This window comes from Crocodylus siamensis, chromosome 6 (genome assembly GCF_052110815.1).
Source record: "Crocodylus siamensis isolate JL-2025a chromosome 6, ASM5211081v1, whole genome shotgun sequence".
NCBI classification, from domain to species: domain Eukaryota; kingdom Metazoa; phylum Chordata; order Crocodylia; family Crocodylidae; genus Crocodylus; species Crocodylus siamensis.
The window spans coordinates 70131995-70157690 of record NC_143400.1 but is presented as its reverse complement, the minus strand read 5'-3'; the positions used below and the strand labels follow the sequence as shown (position 1 = coordinate 70157690).

The 25696-nt window shown below is 44.8% G+C and overlaps 1 protein-coding gene across 1 annotated transcript in view; it reads left to right on the top strand.

Moving 5' to 3' along the window:
* The window catches only part of WWTR1 (WW domain containing transcription regulator 1), a 123525-nt gene that overhangs the window by 93381 nt on the left and 4448 nt on the right, over positions 1-25696 (top strand). Inside the window, exons 3-5 of the mRNA XM_090050603.1 lie at positions 8311-8516; positions 23449-23582; positions 25235-25347. Coding sequence (XP_089906729.1) covers positions 8311-8516; positions 23449-23582; positions 25235-25347 — 453 coding nt within the window. The remainder of the gene's footprint in view (positions 1-8310; positions 8517-23448; positions 23583-25234; positions 25348-25696) is intronic.

The following is a 25696-nucleotide window of genomic DNA, read 5'->3' as shown; positions in this document are numbered from 1 at the left end:
GACAGTGGGGAGTGACCAGTTTAACAACCCTGGGTGACATCTTTTGGGGGATGGCAGAGTGGTGGCATGCAAAAATAGCCACTATTGCCATCAGCACCAAGGCAGCCAGCATGGAGCTGCCCTGCTACACCTCTGACAAAGCCTCTGTTGTTGACACTGCTTTGCTGACAAGAGGAGTTTCTCCTATCTTAGCTTATCTTGCTCAGGGAGAATGCACAACTGTATCAGCAAAAAATTCACATTGACACACACTACATCTTCACTAGGGGAATTCACAGTATAACTATTCTGTTGTAGCCATAGTGGCAGAGAGGCTCTTCTGGTGTAGACACATACTAAAACTTATGTCAGCTGCTTAACTAAAGGCTCACACATGAGGCTGTCTCCGGAACCAGTGCACAGAACTGTTTCCAAATCTAACATGAATTACTGTCTGGCCAATTCCCAGATCCAGCAGTTTTACTAGTCTAGCATTTAGCAGATTCATAGTTTAAAGCAACAGATGCTGCAGTTTCTCTTAGAGGTTTCATAGTTTGTAGGGTCAGAAGAGACCTGAGAACATCATCAAGTCCAACCCCCTGCCATGGCAGGAAAGAGTACTGGGGTCAAACGACCCCAGCAAGGTGTTCATCTAGCCTCCTCTTAAAGACCCCCAGGGTAGGGGCCAGCACCAGTTCTCTTGGAAGTTCATTCCAGATCCTAGCCGCCCTGACCGTGAAGTAGCACCTCCTGATATCTAGCCTAAATCTACCCTCTACCAGCTTATGACCGTTATTCCTGGTCAGTCCTGGTAATGCTCGGGGGAACAGGGACTTCCCCAGTGCCTGCTGCTCTGACTAGCTTGTAACAGGCCACTAGATTCCCCCCTCAGCCTTCTCTTGTGGAGGCTGAACAGGTTCAGGTCCCGTAGCCTCTCCTCGTCTCCTGCCCTGCTGCCCCCTGATCATGCGAGTGGCCCTCCTCTGGACCCTCTCCATGCTGTCCACCTCTCTCTTGAAGTGTGGCGCCCAGAACTGGACGCAGTACTCCAGCTGCAGCCGGACCAGTGCCGCATAGAGGGGAAGTAGCACCTCCTTGGACCTGCTTGAGATGCATCTGTGGATGCATGACAAAGTGCAGTTGGCCTTCCTGACTGCATCCCTGCACTGCCAGCCCATATTCATCTTGGCATCAATGATGACTCCAAGATCCTTTTCTGCCTCTGTACTGATGAGAAGGGAGTTCCCCAGCCTATAGGTATGGTGCTGGTTCTTCCTCCCCAGGTGTATCACCTTGCACTTATCAGTGTTGAAACCCATCCTGTTCTTATCCGCCCACCCTTGTAACCTGTCTAGGTCCAATTGCAGTCTATTCCTTTCTTCTAGCGTGCCCACATCCCCCCACAATTTAGTGTCATCAGCAAATTTGAACAGGGTGCTATTTACGCCCTTGTCCAAGTCGCTGATGAAGAGGTTGAACAGCGCGGGCCTGAGGACAGAGCCCTGGGGGACCCCACTGCCCACATCCCTCCAGGTCAAAAACGACCCTTCCACCACCACTCTCTGGGTGTGGCCCTCCAGCCAGTTGGCAACCCATTTGACTGTGTGGGTGTCGACACCACAGTCCCCCAGTTTCTTAATGAGAACACGGTGAGAGACAGTGTTGAAGGCCTTCCAAAAGTCCAGGAAGACTATGTCCACTGCTACCCCTGCGTCTACGGATTTGGTGACCTGGTCGTAGAAGGCCCCCAGGTTGGTCTGACAAGACCTGCCCCTAATGAACCCGTGTTGGTTGCCCCTAAGCATAATCTCCCCTCCTGGCCCCTCGTGGATGTGTGCCAGAATAATTCTCTCAAAAAGCTTCCCCAGGATTGAGGTAAGACTCACTGGCCTATAGTTTCCCGGGTCCTCCTTTCTCCCCTTTTTGAAGATGGAAACTACACTGGCCCTCTTCCAGTCCTCTGGCACCACACTAGAGCACCACAAGTGCTCGTACAGCCGTGCCAGGGATCCCGCAATGACCTCAGCTAATTCCCTCAGCACTCAGGGGTGGAAATCATCCAGAGCAGCTGATTTGAATACTTCCAGTCCCTCCAGAAGCTCCCTAACTAGTTCCTCACTAACCCTTGGCCTGGGTGTGCCTCCCCTGGGGCCTGAGGGGGGCCCAGAGGGGGGGGTGGCTGTTCCGGTCCCTGCTCAGGAAAATGGAGGCAAAGAAATCGTTAAATACATTAGCTTTGTCATCTGGTGTGATGACCAAATTCCCCAACGTGTCCTGCAGGGGCCCCACATTACCCAGAACCTACTTTTTGTCCCCTATGTATTTAAAAAGGGACTTCTTATTGTCCTTGATCTGGGAAGCCAGTCCCAGTTCCATCTCCGCCTTGACTTTCCTGACTGCCCCCCTACACCCCTGAGCAACCGCAGTATAGTCCTCCCTGGTGATGGCCCCTCCCTTCTGTTGGGGGTGCGCCTCCCTTTTAGCTAGGAGACACTCCCGGATGCTTTTGGTAAGCCATGGGGACTTTTGCGCCCTCCTGCCCCCTTTGATCCTCATTGGGATTACCTCTCTTTGGGCTTGGAGGATCGTCTCCTTAAGGAGCAACCACTCTTCTTGGACACCTGGCTCCCCTCCCCTCCGGGACCTCAGCGCTTCCCTGACTATTCTTCTTAGCTCATTGAAGTCTGCCCTCCTGAAATCTAGGGCTGCTGCCTTACTGCAGGCCTTTGCCACCTTGCACTGGATGGTGAATTCCAGCAGGCGATCATTGCTGTCGCCCAGGTGGTCGAGCACCCGCAGCCCCCTCACCAGGTCATCTCCCGTGGCCAGCACCAGGTCCAACAAGGCGTCTCCCCTGGTGGGGCTGTGTACCTCCTGGGTTAGATGGAGGTCCTGCGTTCTGGCTAGGAACCTACGTGAGTGGTCAGACCCGGCTGACTGCTCTTCCCAGCAGATGTCTGGAAAGTTCAGGTCACCCATGATGACCATGTCCTTTGACCTAACTACCTCCATGAGCTGACTTAAGAATTCCTGGTCTAGCTCTTCCCTCTGGTTGGGTGGTCTGTAGTAGACCCCCACCGTTAAATCTCTTTCCCCTCGACTGCCCTGTATTTTAACCCAGAGCACTTCAGAGTGCCCCTTCTCTGGTTCTTTGCTAATTGATGAGGATGTGTATTCAGGATGTGCAAAAGTATCCATATTTGGCTAAAAGCATAGTAAAACAAAGACAGTGATGCCTCTGTCCCTTCCATATCTGTCATGTTTGGACATACCTCAAGAGTTTGGGCTGGTGAAAAAATGGATGCTTCTAGAGTTGACCATTTGGCTGACCCCCAGTTTTTACAAGGAATCTCGAACTTTTGTCTCTAGTAGGGGTGAGCAATTATTTGCAGACAATTTAATGAGTTTTGGTGAGCAGCTGAGGGTAGCAGATGTGTGCATGCATGCATTCCCCACACCCAAGCTGGGGCTGGGGCTGGTGCCAGAGGAGTAGTGGGAACAAGAGCATAAGCCTGCCCAGGGCTGGCTGACAAGCCTGCATGTCCTCCCCTACCTGAAGCTGGCACTTGCTGGCCACATCCACAGCTTGGGGAGGACAGGGAATGAAACCCGGCCACAGGCTTCTGTGCTGTCCCACCCCACCATCAGGGCTCCTGGCGTGTGTATATGCATCCACACACTCATCCTCCACCCCTGACTCCACGGCTCCCAGGAACCCTGATGAGGGGTGGAGGGATGGCGGGGATGGGGCAGGCTAGGACAGTGCAGAGGCCTGTGGCCAGGCTTCACCCCCCACAGGCAGAAACTGGCCTCTGCTGATGTTGCGGGGGATGCTGGATGGAAACAGTTCTGCCCAGCATCGCTCGGTGACTGAGGCCTGAGCATTGCCCACCCAGGGCCTGCCACATGGTACTGGGTAGGCAGGAAGTGGTACTTGAGAGATGCAGTCCAGGCCTGCAGGCTGTGGACACCATCTGCCAACAGAGACCAGGGCCCAATCATGGCTTGTCTCCCAGGCGTTGTGTGGGACCCTGGGAGGAAACAGCCCCACCCACCCAGCACCATGCGGCAGGCCCTGGGTGAGCTGCGCTTGGGCCCTGGATTCTGCTGGTGCCAAGCTGTGCCAGGCAGGCAGGCAGGGTTGCTTCTGTGCATCATCCCTCCACAGAGGCTTGGAGATGGAGTCCAGCTTCTTGGGCCCTGGGCAGGCTGGACTCCATCTCCCAGGCTGCTGGGGCTGCTTCCACTCAGCATCCCCCCCCCATGACAATAGCAGAGGTGAGAGCTGGAGCCACAGCCTACACTAGCTGCCAGCAGAGTTTGAGGTCTGAACACAACTCACCCAGGGCTTGCTGTGTGGTGCTATTGCCTGTGGGCTGGATAAAATCAACTGATGGGCTACATCTGGCCTGTGGACCATATTTTGCCCTCCCCTGGTCTGTGGTCTCAAGGTAGCCTACAGGACCACTTCTGTGTGACCCTGAACTTGCCATCTCTTACTAAAGACCTGTCTAATCAGTGAATCATAGTTCGCAGATCCAGTGTGGGAAGAGCTACCACTGAAGAGATGAGCAGGGACAGAAAGTAGGCAGTCAGGGGTCGCAAAACCAGGGCCCTGTTGCCTCTTTCATTAAAATGCAGTATTGTCCTGTTTTGCATTGTGGGTGTGACTGGTGATGCCACTGTCCAGTCAGAACAAGCAGCAGAAGTGGCAGGAGTGCAGCATATATTGGAGCCAAAGTACTAAGGCACTTAGGCACATTAGTGAGTCACAGCATGAAGCGGAGGCAGTTGTATTTCCTTCCACCCTTTATCTAAGGGAATAAAGGACAAGTGTTATCCCTTCTCATTTCCAGGCCCTTGTGGTATTGGTGGGTAGACTCAGCAAGAGTCACAAAAATCCCAGACACCATCAAAGACCCATTTTTCTCTCCTTATTTTAGAAGCTTTTCCTTCCCCAGTTCAATGCTGTTGGTCTATTCCTCAACCACAGTGTTCCTGTATAAAAGGCTCTCATAGAACATCCTGCCATCTCTCATACTGAAACTTTCCAAACTTTCCTTTAGGTAAATCACTATGTTAGATGCACTTGATATAAATACTTTATTGTTGGAAGGGGAATGACTGGTTAAATGTTTTTTGATTCTTCACAGACTATGTAGTACACTCCATTTGTGGCAAGAGGAGTCTTCTATGATTGTTTTATGTTCCTATCGTCAGCATAGTTTCCATGATTCTACCATGTCACGTGAATAAAACTGTTTGAAAGTAGAGGGAAGAAAGCATGGTAGGACCATATTATTTCAGTGCCCCAATTCCCAAGTATAGATTCAGTGGTAACTGGTTTCATTTAGTTAATCTATAAAGGTGCACATCTACCCTGCCTACTTACATATAAGGAGCCAGGATATCCTTTTTAATTCCATGAGAGTAAGAGACTCTCACATTTCCTTTCTCCAGTCCCAAGAAGCCCATCTGAGATGCAATATGGGATTTATGATCCTATGATGGGACATAGGGACTGTTGTCCACAGAATTTCCCCCAGCAGGGACAACAGATAGCCGTTTATACGCTTTTAAGTAACACATGCCCGTAATACTGCTTCAATTCAGGCATTAACTCCAAATTTATTCCAGAGATTGGGAGGGTATCCCACCAATAATCTTCTCATAGCTTGGCCCATTTTTGTCATTTACGTTCATTTCTTGGTTTAAAAAGATTTGCACTTAAAAAGAATCTAATATATTGTGAATTTCCTGTAGAAAAACGTTGATTCTGGGCTTGAGTCTCCTTTCCCTTAGGTCCTGAGGCTTGTGTAAGTGTTTGCAGTATCAGGATCCTGGATAGTACCAGATGTATACCCATCTAATTCATTTAATGTCACCTGAGTAATTCCTGATTTTACTTCATTGTAAATGAGCAGAGATTTCCCATCTGGGTCTGAGAAAGATAGTTTGAGGAGAGCTTGTTTCTTGGCAATAATTCCTATTGCTCATTTCATCTTTGTTTTCTACAGTACAGAAAGGCCAGATATTCCTGAAATCAGATGTACATACAAAATAAACTTGCCTTGATCAGAGGCAAGTAGGGAAACTAGTTGTGATTTTATCGTTCCTCCTCATAAATACATCAGAGAGAGAAAGAAAATAAAGATGCAAATCCCTGCTGTGTTGGACTCTTTGTCAAGAGTCTTCTGAGATGTAGGGTGTTCTTGTTTGGGCACAGAAGCTTTTTTTTATTTAAGTGAATCAAATGGAGCACAAGCAGTGGCAGTTCAGTCTTATCTACTTTGCCTCATCTTTGGCTCAGCCCAGTCCCGTAGGGAAGCACCTCTATAGGTAAAGAAAGGGGTACTACAGTCTTTATGCCCAAATCTGCTGAGATTCTCAATTGTGATTGCGTTTTTTGGTATGAATTACATGGTTGGCTGTGGAGCTGTGCTGAGGTGAGTAATTTATTTAATTTAAGTCACTGAATAACCCCTAACTGGCAAAGAATTCTGCTTAGTTTGGTGATTCCTGTGTTTGAACAAAAAGGTTGACATTGATTTAAGTGACAACAAGCCTCTTCTGTTTGAGTAGAAGCATTCAGTGGTTTGCAGTAGATGTAAAAAATAAGCGGGGGGAGAATGGGGAATTTGCTTACCTTTCCTCTGCAGAGCTGTACCCCAGAGACAAATGTTTTGAATACTTCAGCAAGGGTGTGGTATTCGTGGCTAGTCTCCAAAATTTAATGCTCCTACAGATAAGATTTCAGATGTTAATAAAATGTGTGGTGGAATATATAGATAATCTTTAGAGGACATTAACTATGCAAATACTACATGCATACCCAAGGACCTTGAAAGATTAACAAATCCTTCTGTTGTCTTAAAACAGGCCTACATTAGTCAAGTAATCTCCAATTTATAATATTTTTTTTATTTTTAAATGAACTGTAAATTCAACCTTTAGCTGGCTTAATTGAGTGAATGGTTTTACATTGGGAATTAATTCAGGATATGTTGTTAGTTAAATTTTTAAAAGTCTACAAGGAACCCAGTTCATTTTGGTTGTACTTACTGAAACAAGATGGATTAGGATCATTCTTTCAGGGCAGGGTCACTGGAGGTTGGGTTTGTGCTGATTTTGCTAAAGAAATTAGTATAATTTACCAGCAAATTGTAAATTATGCTGTTTTGCTATTCATAAAAATTCTCATACTGTAAGCACAGATGGCTAACTTTCCACTGACTACAGACCAAAAACAAAACGTCTGAGGCCATTTGGAAAAAAGGGACATTATTTGTTTGAAAGGTACAAAAACATCTGTCAGGAAAAGCTGGCAAAGGCCAGCAGATCTGTTTTGATTTTTATTTCTTTCCTTTTTTATTTATGAAAGTGTTAGAGATTCAGATAAACTTTCTTTGTGCCATATTTATTATTGTTTCACCTGCCTTGAAATATGACCTGCAAGAGATTTGGATGAATAATGGATTGAAAGGCTGTCTGCTCTCACAGTAGCTCTTGTTAATAACTGATATGCTTTGCTGAACTGCTTTTGTAACTTCTAACAGCCAGACTTATGGAAGTGTTATGTGATGAGATCCAATCTCCAATGGAATTTTTATCTAAAGCACTTACATGCTCCTTTTAGTTTAGTATTTGAGCACTTCCCAGTCTTTAATATATTAATCTTTACAACACTTCTCATGAAGTATTGTACAGATGAGCAACAGAGACTAAGCGACTTGCTCAAGGTCATTACTAGCTAAGTAGGAAATTGAACCTACGTTCCCATTCTCAAGGGGGCATCCTAAGTACTGGCTGTTCTTTCTCTTTCTGTTATTAGAAGAGGGGTCTTTGCCATTCAGTGTTGGGGGATAGACAGTGTTATTATAAAGCAGTGAAAATAGCTGGGCCCCTGTCTTTCTACAATAAGCCAATTAGAGCTGTCGATAAAGTAAAAAAAATAAATATTTTCAAATTTCAGCCAGGTCACTATACCCTGTGGACTTGGTTGTGATTATTGAGAAAAATCACGTGAACATTTTACTACATAGCATTAGTTGAGCATTTGAACATATTTTGACTTGAACTGAATTTTTAAAATTTTGAATTTTTGTATTTTTAAAAGACTGTAGATATTAAATCTAGATATTAAATAATTAGCAGTGTCAATTCTTATCAGAATGAGTAGTTGCGATATTAACAACTCTTCTATGTACTGTTAGAATACATTGAATGGAAATGGAGCATATGCCCTGTGTCCTTTGTTTTCTTAAAGTAAAATTCAAATACAGGAACTAACTATACAATAACTAACTGTAACAGTTCTTTTCTTTCCCATAGTACTGAATCATCAGCACCAGCAGCAACTGACATCCAGTACAGCCATTTCCCAGCAAAACCATCCTACTCAGAATCCTCAAGCTGGGTTGCTGAGTATGCCTAATGCACTGACTACCCAACAGCAACAGCAACAGAAGCTGAGGCTCCAAAGAATCCAGATGGAAAGGGAGAGAATTAGGATGCGTCAGGAAGAGCTCCTACGACAGGTATTATGAAAATAGATGCGTTAGTTCTATGATGTGTCTTTGCATGTAGTGACTGCCGTATTTTTCCACAAGCACAATCAGCAGACATTTTCCAGTCAAAAAAGCTGAAATAGAAGACAAACTCCATGAGTTAATGCACATTTTTTGTTTCTTTTTCACTCTACACTGAACAGAATACAAAATGGCCATGGAACTTCCAGTCTGGAAAGTTCAGTATAAAGAAAGGTCTGACAATCATAGCTAAATTCATGGCAACTATGTTAGCAGAGAGTAAAGACCAAGCTCTGCTATTATCCGTGTGTAAATCCAGAGAAATTCTCTTCATTTCAGCTGAGCTGCCCTGAATTTATACTTGATTCTGTGAAAGCAGTGCTTTGGGGATAATACTTTTGGCTTGATCCTGGTTTAATTAAGAACAAAGGCAAAATTCCCAAGATTTGTTCATAAAAGTCTGTTTTAGATGTTTTGGTCCTGAATTTTGTAACTGACAGCCTTTTGCGCCCTGATTTACAGTATAGCTCAGAGTTATATCTCATATGAGTAGTTGGTGAATATTCCAGTGAGTTTGGATGTTTTGTTTATTGTTCTAATTCTTAGGTTTCAGTTTTATGATGACTCGCATGGTACAAAATAGATATGTAGCTTCCTTTACAACACTTTAAGGAAAGAAACAGTTTAAACAATTGCAAAGGATGTGTTTCTTCTGTTAGGGAGTACTCCACTGATGATGTTATGTTTTGAACAGTATATTAATCAGCTTCCTTAGAGACATAAATAACATAAATAACCTGTTTCCCTTAGGAACATAGTGTGAACTAAGTACATTTTATCAAGGATATTGTTGTCATAGTCAGTAACTGTGTAAATCCTGCTCCTATAGTACCAAATATCTTTAAAATTGTGCACTCTTACAAAATAAACCTTAGAATTTGTTTTAATTACCATTTCATGTCTAAGCCCTCTTTGCTTTGGGATTTGTGCCCAATCTCATGGTTATTCCAGGGCAACATTTGTTATACTGTATTTAGAAATACAGTATCACATTTCATGGCTGCACATAGAAGTATGTTTTCTGTTTAGCATAATGACAACAATTGGCCGAATTTTTATGGTGGTTTATTAGGGTACAGTAAACTGCAGTGGTGTGTGTGGGGCATGTGCAACTCACTACCACAATACAGATGGAAATTCTTATTTTGGATATTAGATATTTCTTTCTAGTGATTGACAGTAGTAAAGAAGAGAAGAAACTAAAATCCCAGATGTCCTGAGATAAATTAACAAGGGAAGATTGTATTAGCGATGATGATAGAGTGGAACATTTTAGAACATGTGTGGGGAGCAAAGTGGGGAAGAGTTACTAAGGCTATGCAGCCTTTTAGGACAGGAACAGTTTTGGATTATCAGGGCAGATGTTACCAGAAAAGGATGTTTGGCCATGAAGTACCTATTTTCCTTTAGGGCAGATAGTTTCCTCAAAGCCAAAAATTAATAGCAAACAGAGTGTGTTTCTCACTGTAGTTGTGTATGCTTGCTATGTTAACAAGTATTATTTTTGCTCTTGTTTTTTAAAGTTCCATCTCAGTAGAACTATTGCAAAGAAATCTGAGCAATCATAGAAATGACAAAGTAACCTGCATACTCTCTGTTCTGTTAGGCAAACCCACCATTTTTACATCTTCGTACTGGTCTTTTACTTCTAATAAATATAAAGAACTTCTTCTCTAAGGCTGATACTTGTACTCCAATTGTCACTAGAAGGCAACTGCCTTGACACACAAATCTTTTGCCTAAATTGGCCTTTCATGCCTCAGACATATCCTTTTGATGCTGCAAATCTTTGTGTAACAGGCAATGAGGAATCATATTGTGCTTCATTACAAGTGACTAGAGGCTACTTGTGAGTGCAAGAATGAAGCATGAAGTGCAGTTCTCGAAGCTGAGCAGTAGTTTCAAGCCCCAGGCATGCCTACTCCCTTGCTTTCAAGAACTCAGGATATAACAGGGGCTCAGGGTGTGTGGGTGAAGAATGGGCATGTCTGGTATGGGTTTAATCATAATCCCCATCAGGCTAATAAAGTACTTAGCTATGTTTACCCCTCTTGGGCTCTATTCCTGCTGCTAGGCAGGAGTAAATTGTTGGCAGTGAAACAGCATTACCATTAGTGTAGGATCCAGTTTCCCTGCCCTGCTGACCGCATTTTACCTCAAATGAATATGCACAGCTTTTTATACTGGGGCTGTGCTGACCAAATCACGCCCAGACAGACCCTGTACATAGACTTCAGCCGCACTACATAGTATTTACAGTAGGGTGGCATAGTGAGGAAAGTTCGTAGTCTTGGGCCTTTGCTTTGACGGGAAATATATTTTTTTCTCCTCCTTTTTCTCCCCTGTTAATAAAGAAAGGAAAAGAAAAAGTTATCTCTGTACTCCTGCCTGTAACAGGAACTTCATGAACTTCCTGTCAGCAACTTGAGCAGAATGGAGGCCTTAGCAGGATGACAGAGTATAGTAAATGTGTGAGGGACTTCATTGTTAAAAGATTGTTATTCCTACCCTAATCCTTCACTGCTGCTTTTGCTTTTTTTAATGCAACCTGTCTAAAGAAAAATGCTGAGTAAGTGCGCTCACTTGCTGCTAAGCGACTAAAATGAGGTGAAGAGGTTTTGGGTGAAAGGGCAGCTCTTTTGGCAGGTCTCTCAAATCTCTTTTCAGCTTGACAGCAGCTGCTGGCTGCCTGGCTCTCTGCAGTCATTCCTGACCCTGCAGCTGCTCTGCTGGAGAGACACACCCAGCAGTGAAGGAATACACAGTTGAGGGAGCTTTCTGGTTAGAGGTTTTTCTTCTTTGTCCTCCTCTTTATTTCAGTAGCTGAAGGATAGTGTTTGAAAAAGTGAAGAGCCTCTTTCCTGCAGCAGTGGGAGGTGAAGCCGAATGGTTGACGTTAAAGAAGGGCTCTTTGTTTCTTAAAGCAGAACATGACTAAGCTTTCATTTAAATCTTGCCTTGCTTGTCTTGTCATGCTAGAAGCATTTTGTTTGCCCAGTGTCCTTCCAGCTAATTTTTTGTCAGTTTTGTAGAGGAAAAATAACAAACTAGATTCTCAAATGCCCTTTGGAAATGGACTTTGTTAGGGGAGTTCTTTGTGAGAAAGCTCTCAAAGAGTTGCATGAAGAATGCTTCATTTCTACTCACCCTTTATGTGCTAAATAGTTGCATGAGTCTTGAAGAAAAAATAACAAACCAAACAAATCTGTATACCTTATTAAGAAGAGCAGGGGAAACTAAGCAAAGGCAGCTGTAAGGTAGATCCCAGATGCCACTTTCCTGGGTGCAGAAGGCCAGATGGAGTTTTGCAGTTTTAACACGAGAAAGGAAAGATAAAGGTACTGTGAACAAGATGGAATTTATGGGTGTGAGGGAAGATCCAGGTAAAGAACTAGTATTTTTGTCCTTGTGAAATGGGACAAAACAGGCAATGGTCTGCCATAGCCCTGAGGTTGCAGCAATGCCCTGAAGGCATTTCCCTCCCTGATTCCCTTTGCAGAGGGAATCAGCCCTGTGCCTTGAAATCGCACATTAGCCCTGTGCCTTGAAATCGCAGCCAGCATCTAATTCCTCAGTTGTCTGTCCTAAGTGAGAGGACTTGCAGAAGAATTGTAGAAACCAGGAACTTAAAAGCAAGTCTTTTCCTCTGTTCTGAAAGGACAGCCTGGCAGCTGAACATGTGTGGTGAGGTATTGCTCAGCCAGGAAAGGTTTCAGGAAATGCGACAATGGATTTCTAGAATCCTTTGGCACAGAGTTAAAAACAGGTTTGCATCAGGAGTGTGTTCAGGGATGGTGAATAATTCAACATGCTGCAGCTCTTTGAAGCCTTTTAACTTGTTGGCAGCATTACCAAGTCCCCACTAAAGGAGCAGGCATTTTAACACTGTTGTGATGTCAAAATATTGCATTTATTTTTCCTTTTTGTTTCTACTGACTCCTTACCCCTTTGACTTATTGACAACATCAACCACAAAGTCGAGCAGATTTATTATGGTTATGAAAAGTTCTCTGAAGTAATTGCTAAAGATTGCTAGTGTTAGCCAGCAGGAGGCACTGCTTCTACCAGATGGCTTGGAACTGGCTAAGATAAGTGAAGACTTGAGTGCCATTTTTCTATCAGCCCCTTCAAACTAAGGCTAGACTGTAGCCTGTAGCAGACATTATATTTAAGATGTGATTAACCAGTTAACCACATTTTAAAGTGTGGTTTTAACCTGGCCACATGTTCAGGCAATGAATGGTATAATAAATCTTGTGTAATAATTTCATGGATTTCATAGACATTAGGGCTGGAAGGGACCTTGGAAGCGAGTCCAGCCCCCTACCCCATGGACAGGAAGTCAGCAGGAGTCATAAGATCCCAGCAAGATAAACATCCAAATGTCTCTTGAAGGCGTTCTCTTGAACCACCTCCAGTGGCGGGCAATTCCCGACCTTGGGGCAGCAACTTTGTGGCTGATTTTCCATCATGCCTTTAATAGAACATGTGGCCAGAGGGGTCCCCACCAGCTGCCAATCATCCAGTCATCCACATGATCGAGAGTGTACTGAGCAATTCTGCTCATGATCGTTGGTCAGCTCCAGCAACTACTTTGGGCTTCATTCAGCCTCCCCTGTGGGTTCTAGGGGCCAGCCGGCAACCAGCTGATTGTCAGGCACCTTGCCTGGGCTCCCTCTGCACTGGCAAGTATGGTACAATAGAGATTGATCCCCAGTCTAAAAACGGATGCCCCTGGGATATGACAGGAAGTACAGTTGTTAGGATTGCAAATTAGATCCCAGTGTGCCTTCAAACAAATGTCTGTCAGCAACCTGAGACTGATCCTGAATCAAGAGCTTTCTCTCAACTCTGGTGTTCCTGTCTTGATCACTGCTGTATTTGTTCCCAAGGAAGAAGGAAGTCTAACATTTGTAGAAATGCTAGAACATTGTAAGGAGCCCTCAGCACATTCCCAGCACTGTACAGCAGAGTTGGACCAGACCATACAATACAGAAGCCAATGGGAAGAGTACACATTAAATGGTATAGCTGTAGCCACCACTTTTCCAGCATTTCTGAGGGCATTGTGTCTGTTCCAGACCCAATGGCCCCAGGGTTTGTTGTTGGTTCACCTGGAAAATGCACATCCTTGGCCTAACTCAGGATGCTGCCTGCAGAATTTTGTTCTTCCAAGGCATAAACTGTACAGTAAGTTGATACTGCAAGTCAGTATGCAGCACGTGGAAATAAGGTTACAGGGGCTGCTGTGCTATTTCCTGTTTGAAAGTAGATCAGATAACTTTGATAAATGTACCTCCCCTTGCAACAAAGACAAGGCAGGGCTCAGGTTTTGTATATAGCCATGGGAATCTTCATTTAGGATACTGGAAGCTTTCTAGCTCACACATTGTCATGTTATGCATGGTCTGTCTAAATCCTGAACTAGATTAAGTAACCCTGGAATGGATTACTGAGTATGCTATAGGTATCACTCTAGGAAGAGTGAAAGAACAGAGTCATGAGTCCAGATATGTATCTGACTATGCCAATAAACTTGGGCACAAATCTGTCCTAGTTGGACCAGTCACTGGCTTGGCACCACATTTTTCAGAGATCAGTATCTGAATTCCCTGGCTGATAAGTGACAGTACCAGTGCAGCTTCATGTCAGACAGCAGCCAGACATCATTTAGTATTCCAGGTACGTGTTGTGAAGCTTGCTGAAACTTGTGCAGGAGCTGAGAGTCTATTGCACAGGAGAAAATGGGCTTTTGACAACCCTGTTTTATTTGTGGGAGGCTGCCCAAGCAAGTTGACTAAGAGACCCAGAACTAGGAGCAATGACTGGCCCCTGCCTAGGTTCAAGAGATGTAAAGGCATGTGAGGTCCAAAAATTGGCTCAGTTTGCAGCAAATTAGTTTCTGTCCAGAAAGCAGGATTGTAAGGTGCCTGATTGTAACAGCAGGGGACAGCAACGTGGCGGTAGTGTTGGGAGCTAGCTGGCTTATCTGTATAGTTTGAGAGCACAGAATTAGTAGCACAATATCATTCTTTGCATAACTGTGATTACTGAGTTTATATGAATAACCTGACACCTCATCTGTTTCACAATGGGTTTACTTGGCTTACATTGACAGCCTCTCTGTCTTCAGCTGTTGGAGTCCAGCAATCTGTACAGATGGCTCATGCTCACATTAGACTTTGTTGTTTGTCTTTTATTTTGATCCCTTCGAGTTCCCTTAGTGAACAGGTGATCTCATGTGATTACACAGCATATCCCTGGAGACCACAACATAGAAAAAAGCAAAAACAAGGGGAAGTTATTTGGTGTATGAGAGAGGCAGTACAGGTTTCAGTGGAGAAAAAGGGCCCCTCAATATTCCTAGGAGAAGTTAATTAGAAAGTTTTCCAAATAAAGAAAGGATATGTGTCATCATTCTCCATTTAAACCCAGTTCCATAGAAATGTACAAATTGTTGAAAATCTTACTTGTAGACACGTTTCCTCATGCGCCTCCTGTCTGTTGTTTGATTTAATGCAATTCTTCTATGATGACCTCGGGAGTAAAAGCGTGACTTCCCAAGTAATAGAACTTACTAGCCACAAAAACAGGAATGTTTTTGGCAGTCTACTGAGAACTTTTATGGAATATTAATTACTAGGAATAGGGTAGATAAAAAACAATAATTTTTTTTTTAAATAAAACAATTGGATTTTATTTAAATCAATTTTTTTTATTTAATCACTTTAAAAAAAATTTTTGTTGATGCTTTAAAAAAACCATACAAAGAAAGTTTTGATTTAAGATACATTAAAGTGCAAAGATACGGAATAGGGATTATAACTTCTTGTGGCTTGGGGTGAGGGGTACTAGCAGGATGGGAGTGCTGTGGCTTGGGGGTGAGGGGCACCAGCAGGGCCTGGGAGCCAGGGGACTGTGTCCGGCACCAGCAGCGCCAGGGGGGTATGGGTCTGGACAAGCCATCAATCTTAACAAATGAGTCCCAGTATGAAAAAGGTTAAGACCCACTAATATAGAGCGCACTGCAATTAACTTAATTTCATTCTGGGAATTGAAAAACTGGCATGGCAGGCAGCAGGGAAATGGCCAAAGTTAAAATGTCACATCTTTCTTTTCACTTTCTACCATTCTGCTAATTCAGGGAGTGGAGGAGATGCTTCCAGAACAGTGACATAAGTCAGAGCCAGTGAAGTTAAAATACGTTGGTAATTATTAATAATTGTTACCTTGCTAGTGAAGAGTCCAGATGACCAGTGCTACTGGAAGAGTATACTGCAGTTACAGTAAAATGCCAGATTCTGCCTTCCAAGTTCAACTGACCTGGGTTTTAATAGGATTTATATGCATGTCAAAGATTTAATCTTAAGCAAAGAGAGCATTTAGCTTCATGGGAAGAGAATTGTAAAGCACGATCAGGTGATTTTAGGCTTCCTAGAAAACAGCAACAAACTTAGTAAACAACAGTTTAAACCACCAGTGAACCTCAGTGTAATCTTCACTGACTCTGCATCCTGAAACACCAGTAAAGATGCATCTCAGGGGAAAGATGCTCAAAATATTCTGTTATACCATATCGTGTTTGTGGTAGTATCCTACTTATTAAACAGTACTAATTTTATCTTTTCATTAAAGCTGATTCTTTGCTAATCTGATTTCAAAATTGATGCTACAAGCGCATTAAAAAAGTCAAATACTTTCCTATTAAAGATTGTGTACATGGCTTAAATTTGTTGAGTACAAAAAGGTTCTAGAGGGTTTGCAGAAATGGTTGTTTTAATTCCCTTAAGAAACATTTTAGTAAATGAATGAACTAGGTAGACAAGTGAAACAGCTTTATTCTTTTTTACACTTCTAAATAGGTCAAGTACTATTTTGTTGGGTTGTGCGAAATTTTGCCGGGTGCTTCATTTTAACATGCTTCAACTTGTTTTAAGCTTGAAACCGTGAAAATGAAAGGCTTCAAAACAGCCTTGAACTAAAACAAGGGCAGTCAAAATGTTTCAGGAGTTTTGAAATGTTTCAAGTATCGAAGCTGGGCTTGCTTGCAGGGAAACAGAAACTAAGGAGAGGGAGGGGGAGTAGGGGGAATGCTCTGTTATTGACGTGTATCTGGCCAGTGATTGTGATCCTTCCCTGAGGTCCCTTCCAATCCCAGTGCTCTGGGGGAGGGATAGAAAAGCAGCTGTGCCTTAACACACACACATAGTCACACATCATGAGTTCTGCTTGTCAGCAGGTTGAGGTGCAGTTTCCCAGAAATCCCTGCACCTGTCTCCTTGAAATTTGGAAGACTTCATAGCCTCAGAAGAGGCTACCATTCCTGCTGTTTTCAGCCAAATCTACCAAGAAATGACAAAGTTATAGGCAGTTTCGTGTATCTCAGTTATAGCCTATGGGTGAAATATCAAAACAGTGTTGAAACAGTTTTGATGAAACAAAATGGAACAGCGCTTCAAAATTAAACAAAACTCGAAATGAAACACTGTCCCGTTGAAACGGAAGTCTAAATGAAACACTGCCATTTAGCACAGCCCTACTATTTTGGAACATCCTTCAAGGAATTCTATTAATTATATTAATTCATTTTGCCACTAGATGTCACTGCTGTTCCATGGAGATGCAGCTGCAAATGTATTTCTCTGGATTTCTCTTTAAAAAGGATAAGTTTAGAAGCAAATTTAAGGTGTTTCCTTTTGCTCTAAGCAAATATCTTCTTCCCAAGGGCATGAAACAAATCACTAAGCTACAGGTTAACTGTTGTTCGTATTAGAGATTGTTGGATTAAATTCCTGGTCCCAGAGTATTACAGGTTTTTAGGCCAGATGCAAATCGTGAACCTAGGTGGAATTTAGACTCCTTACTCATTTAAAAAAAAAAGTCTGGATTGGCTCTACTTCAGCAGCCACAAAACTCCATGGGGTCTACAGATTATTAGCTGTTTCATATAATCCTGAAAATTTGGCCCAAAGTATCATTTTAGGCCTACATGTATACTTCAGAAACAATCCAGATTGGCACCTAATTCTCACCTGAGTGCCACTGTGATTTGGATTAGTACTGGGAGGCATCAGAATAGTATATGCACTTAATTCTAAACCATGATTAGCTAAAAAACAGTGCCCAGGGATGTGGGCTACAGAGTCATATGCCCTCGCACTCTCCAGGAAGCTGGGAGATGTGGATTAAGCTGAGGATGGCTTGGAAACTGCATCTAGAGTTCTAGACTTGTAACTACTACACTACTGGTTAAAAAATTGGTATCACACCCTTGCACATTAGAGAAGGAACATGGAGTGCTGTGCCTTAGACTGATCCCAATGCTCCTGTCAGAAAGCTACATATTTTGTGGGTGGTCTGGATCCCAAAACAGTGGAGGCACCTAAAGTGCAGCCAAGAAGTAGCTGACTTAGACACCCCCTTGTTCCTAATAATTCTTGATGGCTAGCATAGGAGCCTTTCTGTACAGGACTGGGTGTTTTGGATTGCCCTGGGGAGTTGTCAGATTCTCCTCACTCACTGTATTCTAGGTGTCTGACCCTTTTGATTTATATCACCTTCCCAGGGCAAGTCACCTACATTTTACACATTACAATGGACAAGTAAGCAGCTGCAAAGTCCATTTGGATATGGCCCCTACCTACGTTGTTGCCTGCAATCAGATATTTCTAATATAATAAAAAACTGTACCTAGTAGCAATCCATATATTTTTAGCACCTGATTCTTATCTCTCTTATACCTGTGTAAATCTGGAGTCTCTCCAGTTAGTGTAGTTACACTGTTAGGAAACAAATAAATGTATGTTAAATCAGAGTCCATTCCAGACAGTTTAAAGATTGTTGCTGAATTAAACCATGTCTCAAAGGTTTTGGCCACACTGCAATGTTTATACAGGATAGAACTCGAGTGTTGTCCCTAACTGAAGTCCTGTCCACACATAAAGCTCCTTTATTTGAGAGTGGTGGTACTCTTAATTTGAGTTTGTGGAGCCCTGAGGGTGGCAAAGATTATAGTTTGAGTTAGCACTTCAAGTCAGCTGCTCACACAATCAACCCTTGCTGCTAATCCCATCACTGCACAATAGCCCAATCGCTATTTCGGCTCCACTGTTATTTTGTAGTAGAGCCAATCTCACTCAAACTAGGCTAAGCCCTTGTCTACTTTACAAAATTCAGTCAGCAGCACTGTACCAACTAGGGGTGAGAAAAGGGCTATAGGCTGTACAGGAGGGACAGGATAGGAAGGAAAGGTGGGGGTGTGGCACTCTATATTAAGGAGGAATACACATCCTCGTCAATTAGCAAACAGTCAGAGGAAGGGCGCTCTGAAGTACTTTGGATTAGAGTACAAGGCAGTCGAGGGGAAAGAGACTTAACGGTGGGGGTCTACTACAGATTTCCCAACCAGGGGGAAGAGCTTGACCAGGAATTCTTAGGTCAGCTCACAGAGGTAGTGAAGGCTAAGGATGTGGTAGTAATGGGGGACCTGAACTTCCCGGACATCTGCTGGGAAGAGCAGTCAGCCAGGTCTGACCACTCACGTAGGTTCTTAGACAGAGTGCAGGACCTCCATCTAACCCAGGAGGTGCACAGCCCCACCAGGGGAGACGCCTTGTTGGACCTGGTGCTGGCCACGGGAGATGACCTGGTGAGGGGGCTGCGGGTGCTCGACCACCTGGGTGACAATGATCATCGCCTGCTGGAATTCACCATCCAGCGCAAGGTAGCAAAGGCCTGGGGTAAGGCAGCAGCCCTAGATTTCAGGAGGGCAAACTTCAATGAGCTAAGGAGGATAGTTGGGGAAGTGCTGAGGTCCCAGAGGGGAGGGGAGCCAGGTGTCCAAGGAGAGTGGTCGCTCCTTAAGGAGACAATCCTCCAAGCCCAAAGGGAGGCAATCCCAACGAGGATCAAAGGGAGCAGGAGGGCACACAAGCCTCCATGGCTCACCAAAAGCATTCGGGAATGTCTCCTACCTAAAAGGGAGGCGTACACCCAATGGAAAGAAGGGGACATCACCAGGGATGACTATACTGCAGTCGCTCGGGGATGTAGGGGGCAGTCAGGAAGGCCAAGGCAGAGACGGAATTAGGACTAGCTTCCCAGATTAAGGACAATAAGAAGTCCTTCTTTAAATACATAGGGGGTAAAAAGAAGGTTCCGGGTAATTTGGGGCCCCTGCAGGACGCGTTGGGGAATTTGGTCGTCACACCAGACGACAAAGCTAACATGTTTAATGATTTATTTGCCTCTGTCTTCCTAAGTAGGGACCAGAACAGCCACTTCTCTGCTGGGCCCCCCTCAGGCCCCAGGGGAGGCACACCTGGGCCAAGGCTTAGTGAGGAACTAGTTAGGGAGCTTCTGGAGGGACTGGACATATTCAAGTCAGCCGGTCCAGACAGTCTCCACCTTAGAACACTAAAGGAATTGGCCGAGGTCATTGCAGGACCCCTGGCACGGCTTTACGAGCACTCGTGGTGCTCTGGTGTGGTGCCGGAGGACTGGAAGAGGGCCAACATGGTTCCCATCTTCAAAAAGGGGAAGAAGGAGGACCTGGGAAACTATAGGCAAGTTAATCTTACCTCGATCCTAGGCAAGCTGTTTGAGAAAATTATGCTGGCACACATCCATGAGGGGCCAGCAGGGGAGATTATGCTTAGGGGCAACCAACACGGGTTTATCAGTGGCAGGTCCTGTCAGACCAACCTGGTGGCCTTTTATGATGAGATCACCAAATCATTAGATGCAGGGGTAGCAGTGGACAAAGTCTTCGTGGACTTCTGGAAGGCTTTCGACACTGTCTCTCACCCCGTTCTCATTAAGAAACTGGGGGACTGTGGTGTGGACACCCACACAGTCAAATGGGTCACCAACTGGCTGGAGGGCTGCACCCAGAGGGTGGTAGTGGATGGGTCCTTCTCAGCCTGGAGGGACGTGGGCAGTGGGGTTCCGCAGCACTCGGTCCTCGGGCCCGCACTGTTCAATATCTTCATCACTGACTTGGACAAGGGGGTAAAAAGCACCCTGTTCAAATGTGCCAATGACACTAAGATGTGGGGAGATGTGGGCACACTGGAAGGAAGCAACAGGCTACAATCGGACCTAGACAGGTTTCAAGCGTGGGTAGATGAGAATAGGATGGGATTCAACACAGACAAGTGAAAAGTGATGCACCTGGGGAGGAACAACCGGCACCATACCTACAGGTTGGGGAACTCCCCTCTTGTCAGCACAGAGGCGGAAAAGGATCTCGGAGTCATCATTGATGCCAAGATGAACATGGGCTGGCAGTGTGGGGATGCAGTCAGGAAGGCCAATTGTACCTTGTCATGCCAATGTGGTGCCGATCTTCAAGAAAGGGAGGAGTGGATCTGGCTAACTACAGGCCCATTAGCCTGACTTCTATCCAGGGGAAGATCCTAGAAAAGTTTATTAAGGAGGCCATCCTTGAGGGACTGGCCCAGGCTAACATTCTAAGGGACAGCCAGCATGGGTTTGTTGCGGATAGGTCTTGTTTGACCAATCTCATTTCCTTCTATGACCAGGTGACCTGTCACCTGGACAAGGGAGAAGAGATTGAAGTCATATATCTTGACTTCAAAAAAAGCTTTTGATCTGGTATCCCATGATCACCTCTTGGCCAAACTGCCCAGTTGTGGGCTTGGCTCCACCACGATCCGCTGGCTGGGAAATTGGCTTCGTGGTCGGACCCAGAGGGTTGTGATTGATGGCAGTCACTCATCATGGTGCCTTGTGACCAGTGGGGTCCCTCAAGACTCTGTCCTGGGACCCATACTGTTCAACATCTTCATTAACGATGTGGACATTGGAGTCAGGAGTGGACTGGCCAAGTTCACCGATGACACCAAACTTTGGGGCAAAGCATCCATGCCAGAAGATAGGCGGGTGATCCAGGCTGACCTGGACAAGCTCAGCAAATGGGCAGATGAGAACTTCATGGTGTTTAACACCAATAAATGCAAGGTTCTCCACCTTGGGAGGAAAAACCTGCAGCATCCTTACAGGCTTGGCAGTGCTACGTTGGATAGTACTGCAGAAGAAAGAGACTTGGGGGTCATCATTGACCACAAGATGAACATGAGCCTGCAATGCGATGCTGCGGCTAGTAAAGCGACCAAAATGCTGGCGTGCATCCATAGATGCTTCTCGAGCAAATCCCGGGACGTCATTCTCCCCTTGTACTCGGCCTTGGTGAGGCCGCAGCTGGAGTACTGCGTCCAGTTTTGGGCTCCACAATTCAAAAAGGATGTGGAGAAGCTTGAGAGAGTCCAGAGGAGAGCCACGCGCATGATCAGAGGTCAGGAAAACAGATCTTACGATGACAGGCTGAGAGCCACGGGACTCTTTAGCCTGGAAAAGCGCAGGCTCAGGGGTGATCTGATGGCCGCCTATAGGTTTATCAGGGGTGACCACCAGGATCTGGGGGAACGTCTGTTCACCAGAGCGCCCCAAGGGATGACGAGGTCGAATGGTCACAAACTCCTGCAAGACCGTTTCAGGCTGGACATAAGGAAGAATTTCTTTACTGTCCAAGCCCCCAAGGTCTGGAACAGTCTGCCAGTGGAGGTGGTTCAAGCACCTACATTGAACACCTTCAAGAGTAAATTGGATGCTTATCTTGCTGGGATCCTATGACCCCAGCTGACTTCCTGCCCTTTGGGCAGGGAGCTGGACTCGATGATCTCCCGAGGTCCCTTCCAGCCCTAATGTCTATGAAACTATGCGTCCACAGATGCATCTCAAGCAGGTCCAAGGAGGTGATCCTGCCCCTCTATGCGGCACTGGTCAGGCCGCAGTTGGAATACTGCATCCAGTTCTGGGCACCACACTTCAAGAGGGATGTAGACAACATGGAGAGGGTCCAGAGGAGGGCCACTTGCATGATCAGGGGACAGCAGGGCAGGCCGTATGGGGAGAGGCTACGGGACCTGAAGCTGTTCAGCCTCCACAAGAGAAGGCTGAGGGGGGATCTAGTGGCCTGTTATAAACTAGTCAGGGGGGATCAGCAGGCATTGGGGGATTCCCTGTTCCCCCGAGCACTACCAGGAGTGACTAGAAATAACGGTCACAAGCTGGCAGAGGGTAGATTCAGACTAGACATCAGGAGGCGCTACTTCACGGTCAGGGTGGCTAGGGTCTGGAACCAACTTCCAGGAGAAGTGGTGCTGGCTCCTACCCTGGGGGTCTTTAAGAGGAGGCTAGATGTACACCTTGCTGGGGTCATTTGACCCCAGTACTCTTTCCTGCCATTGCAGGGGGTTGGACTAGATGATCTTCTCAGGTCCCGTCCGACCCTAGAAAGTATGAAACTATAAAACTATAAGATAATATCCTGTAGCCAAAGTAGTTCTGCCAACAAAATCCCCAGTGTAGATGCAGCTCTTTTGTCAGAAGGCAGCTTCCATTGGTAGTGCTTGTCATTCCAGGGAGCTGGTGTAGCTCTGCTAACAGAAAACTTGTTCTTTACACCAGGATACCTGGCTGCCTGTGCATGGCTTATAGCGTTAAACCAGCAGCAGCTCTGTAGCTCATAGCTTTAATTTGAGAGGAGTTAAATTTAAATTGAACCTAGATAATTCAATTTAAGTGAGAAGGAAGACTTAACCAGCATTTGTAGCTATGGAGGATCTTTCATCTGTAACCAGTAATCTTTACAAGAGCATAAATCAGGAGTCATTGGTCTTTCTGATAAGAATCACATTCCTAAATAAAAATAATAGCATGTTATATGGGTTACTCTTTACGAGAGAGGATATTTTAGAGAGAGAAGAAATTTATTGGAAGTCTCTCTGAGGTGTTTGGGTTACTATTACTTTCTTTTTTTCCCCATTAATTTGCATGTAATTTTTTTTTTTTAATCTAGGAAGCCGCACTATGCAGACAACTTCCCATGGAATCAGAGAACATGACCCCAGTTCAGACTGGAGTGAGCACCACTACTATGACACAAGACATTCGAACAATTACAAATAATGGATCAGATCCTTTCCTGAACAGGCAAGTTAAATGTTCTCGTCAGGCACTGGATTTGTGTTTTATCTCTGGTATGATTTCTTTGGAATATGTTTTTAAGCAAGCTGTAAAATTTTCAGAGCTGTATGGGGACTGGGAAAATTCTGGTGCAGCTCTGAAAATTCTGACCAATTGTGTCAAGGAGGAGTTTGCCACACTCTCATCATTCACATATTTATCTTGTGATAGTTATGGACTGTACAAGCCACACGTGATGAAAACTTTCTTCTTAAGCTTTAGACCAGTGGGGACCGATCTTTTAGGTGTGTGACAAATTAGCCCCATGCCCCACCAAGTGCCACTCCAGTACTTTTCCCCTGTCCCATCTTCTGCTCTGTGTTCTGCATCCTGATGTATCTGCCACTGTGCTGCCTGTCCCCTCTCTGCTTTGCCAAGTGCCACGCAGAGCCTGTCCATGCCACTTGTGGCACGTGTGTTGCAGGTTGGCCACCCCTACTTTAGACAACAGAACAAAACCTATAAAACAAGAAAAGAAAAGCATGGGGTGGAGAATCGTTTTAAAAGCTGTTTGCTGTAAATGTGCACTGGGACAGTACTGCAAGTAAATTAGATTTTTTTAGGCTATGGAACTTTTTTATGGGGACAAAAAGTTTAAAGATTTTCAATGAGATTTTCACCTTGGTTACTTTGTTCTAAAGCTGTGTCTATGCTGAGAGTTAGGGGCAAACTTAAGCTGATACTTGTAAAACCCAGATCCCTGGCAGCAATTTTGGAACCAGCTCTGGAAACTGCTGGATTCTGAGTGTGAGCCCAACTACACCCTCACTTGCCCACTAGCCCTCCCCTTTCTTGCATTTGGAGCTTACCCTTGCGCTGCAGGCCTGGAGCACAGGAGGTATACAAGCAGTAGCTCCACAATTCCTCATTTCTGATTTCTGGCCCTTCTGCACTCCACTTCCTCTCTCTCTCCGTACCCTAAGTAGAGACAATCTCTAGATCAATTTTTAGAAGGATTCCACAAAGGAATCTGGGATTCAGCTTATTACCATGCTAATAAGCACAGTGCAGATGGCTTTGGTGCAGACTGCGGGGTATGATATAGGGAAGAACATGCTCATGTGGCTGAGGCTGGTTAAGGATGATCTCTTTGTCTACCCTAAGTATCCACATAAGTACATCCTAAATTTAAAAAGAATGACCTCCAAAGTACTGTAGTTTGAGATTTCTTTAAGGCATCCACCCATTTAAACACATAGCTGTCTGGTTGCAATCACAAATATTGTTTAAATGGGCACAACTACAGAAACAAAATTGTCCCCATTTTAGCTCCCGTAATTACAAATCAGCACAGGAGAAGACTGCCGAAATCCTTTGTACTGCTTTGAAAACATATGCCTAGCAGTGTGCAAAACGGGTGAAAATGTTATCCATGTTCGACTTGATTCTCTTTTGCTGTTCCCTTTTAGCAGTACAATTCTGATTGGGTGGCACTTTCCACCTGGTTTACACAGATGTCAGTAACATGGCACGTACAGCAGTGGGGACTCAAGTCCATTATCTCAAAGTATTTAAATTAAGAATATGGATGACTACACAACTTTTTTCAAACACCACTGTCGGATTATCGGTAACAAGAACTTCTTTACTGAGGCTTCTTCATGTTTCAATTCATTCAGTGGGCCCTACCATTCCAGGGAACAGAGCACAGACAGTGGCCTAGGCTTAGGATGCTACAGCATACCAACCACACCTGAAGATTTCCTCAGCAATGTAGATGAGATGGATACAGGTAGGAACAAGGAATACACATCTGTTAAGCTAATAATAATATGTTTTATAATCAATAATGTTGTGGAATTATGGGGCTGACTAATAATTTCTTATCCTTGCACATAAAAAAAATAGACTGAGGCCATGGTGCTCTCCTGCATGGTGCTTAATGCCTTTGCTCCCAGCACTTCACTGGGGCATAGGAAGAGTGTTGTCTCTGTTGGAAGAGTATCAGTGGGTAAAATTTCGCCCCATTGAAGTTGGTGTGCATTTTTCAATTGACTTTATCGAGACTGGTTCTACCTGCATATCATGTAATGAACGGATGCTTTCAGAGACTGGAAAGTATGCTACCATGATTCTCAACC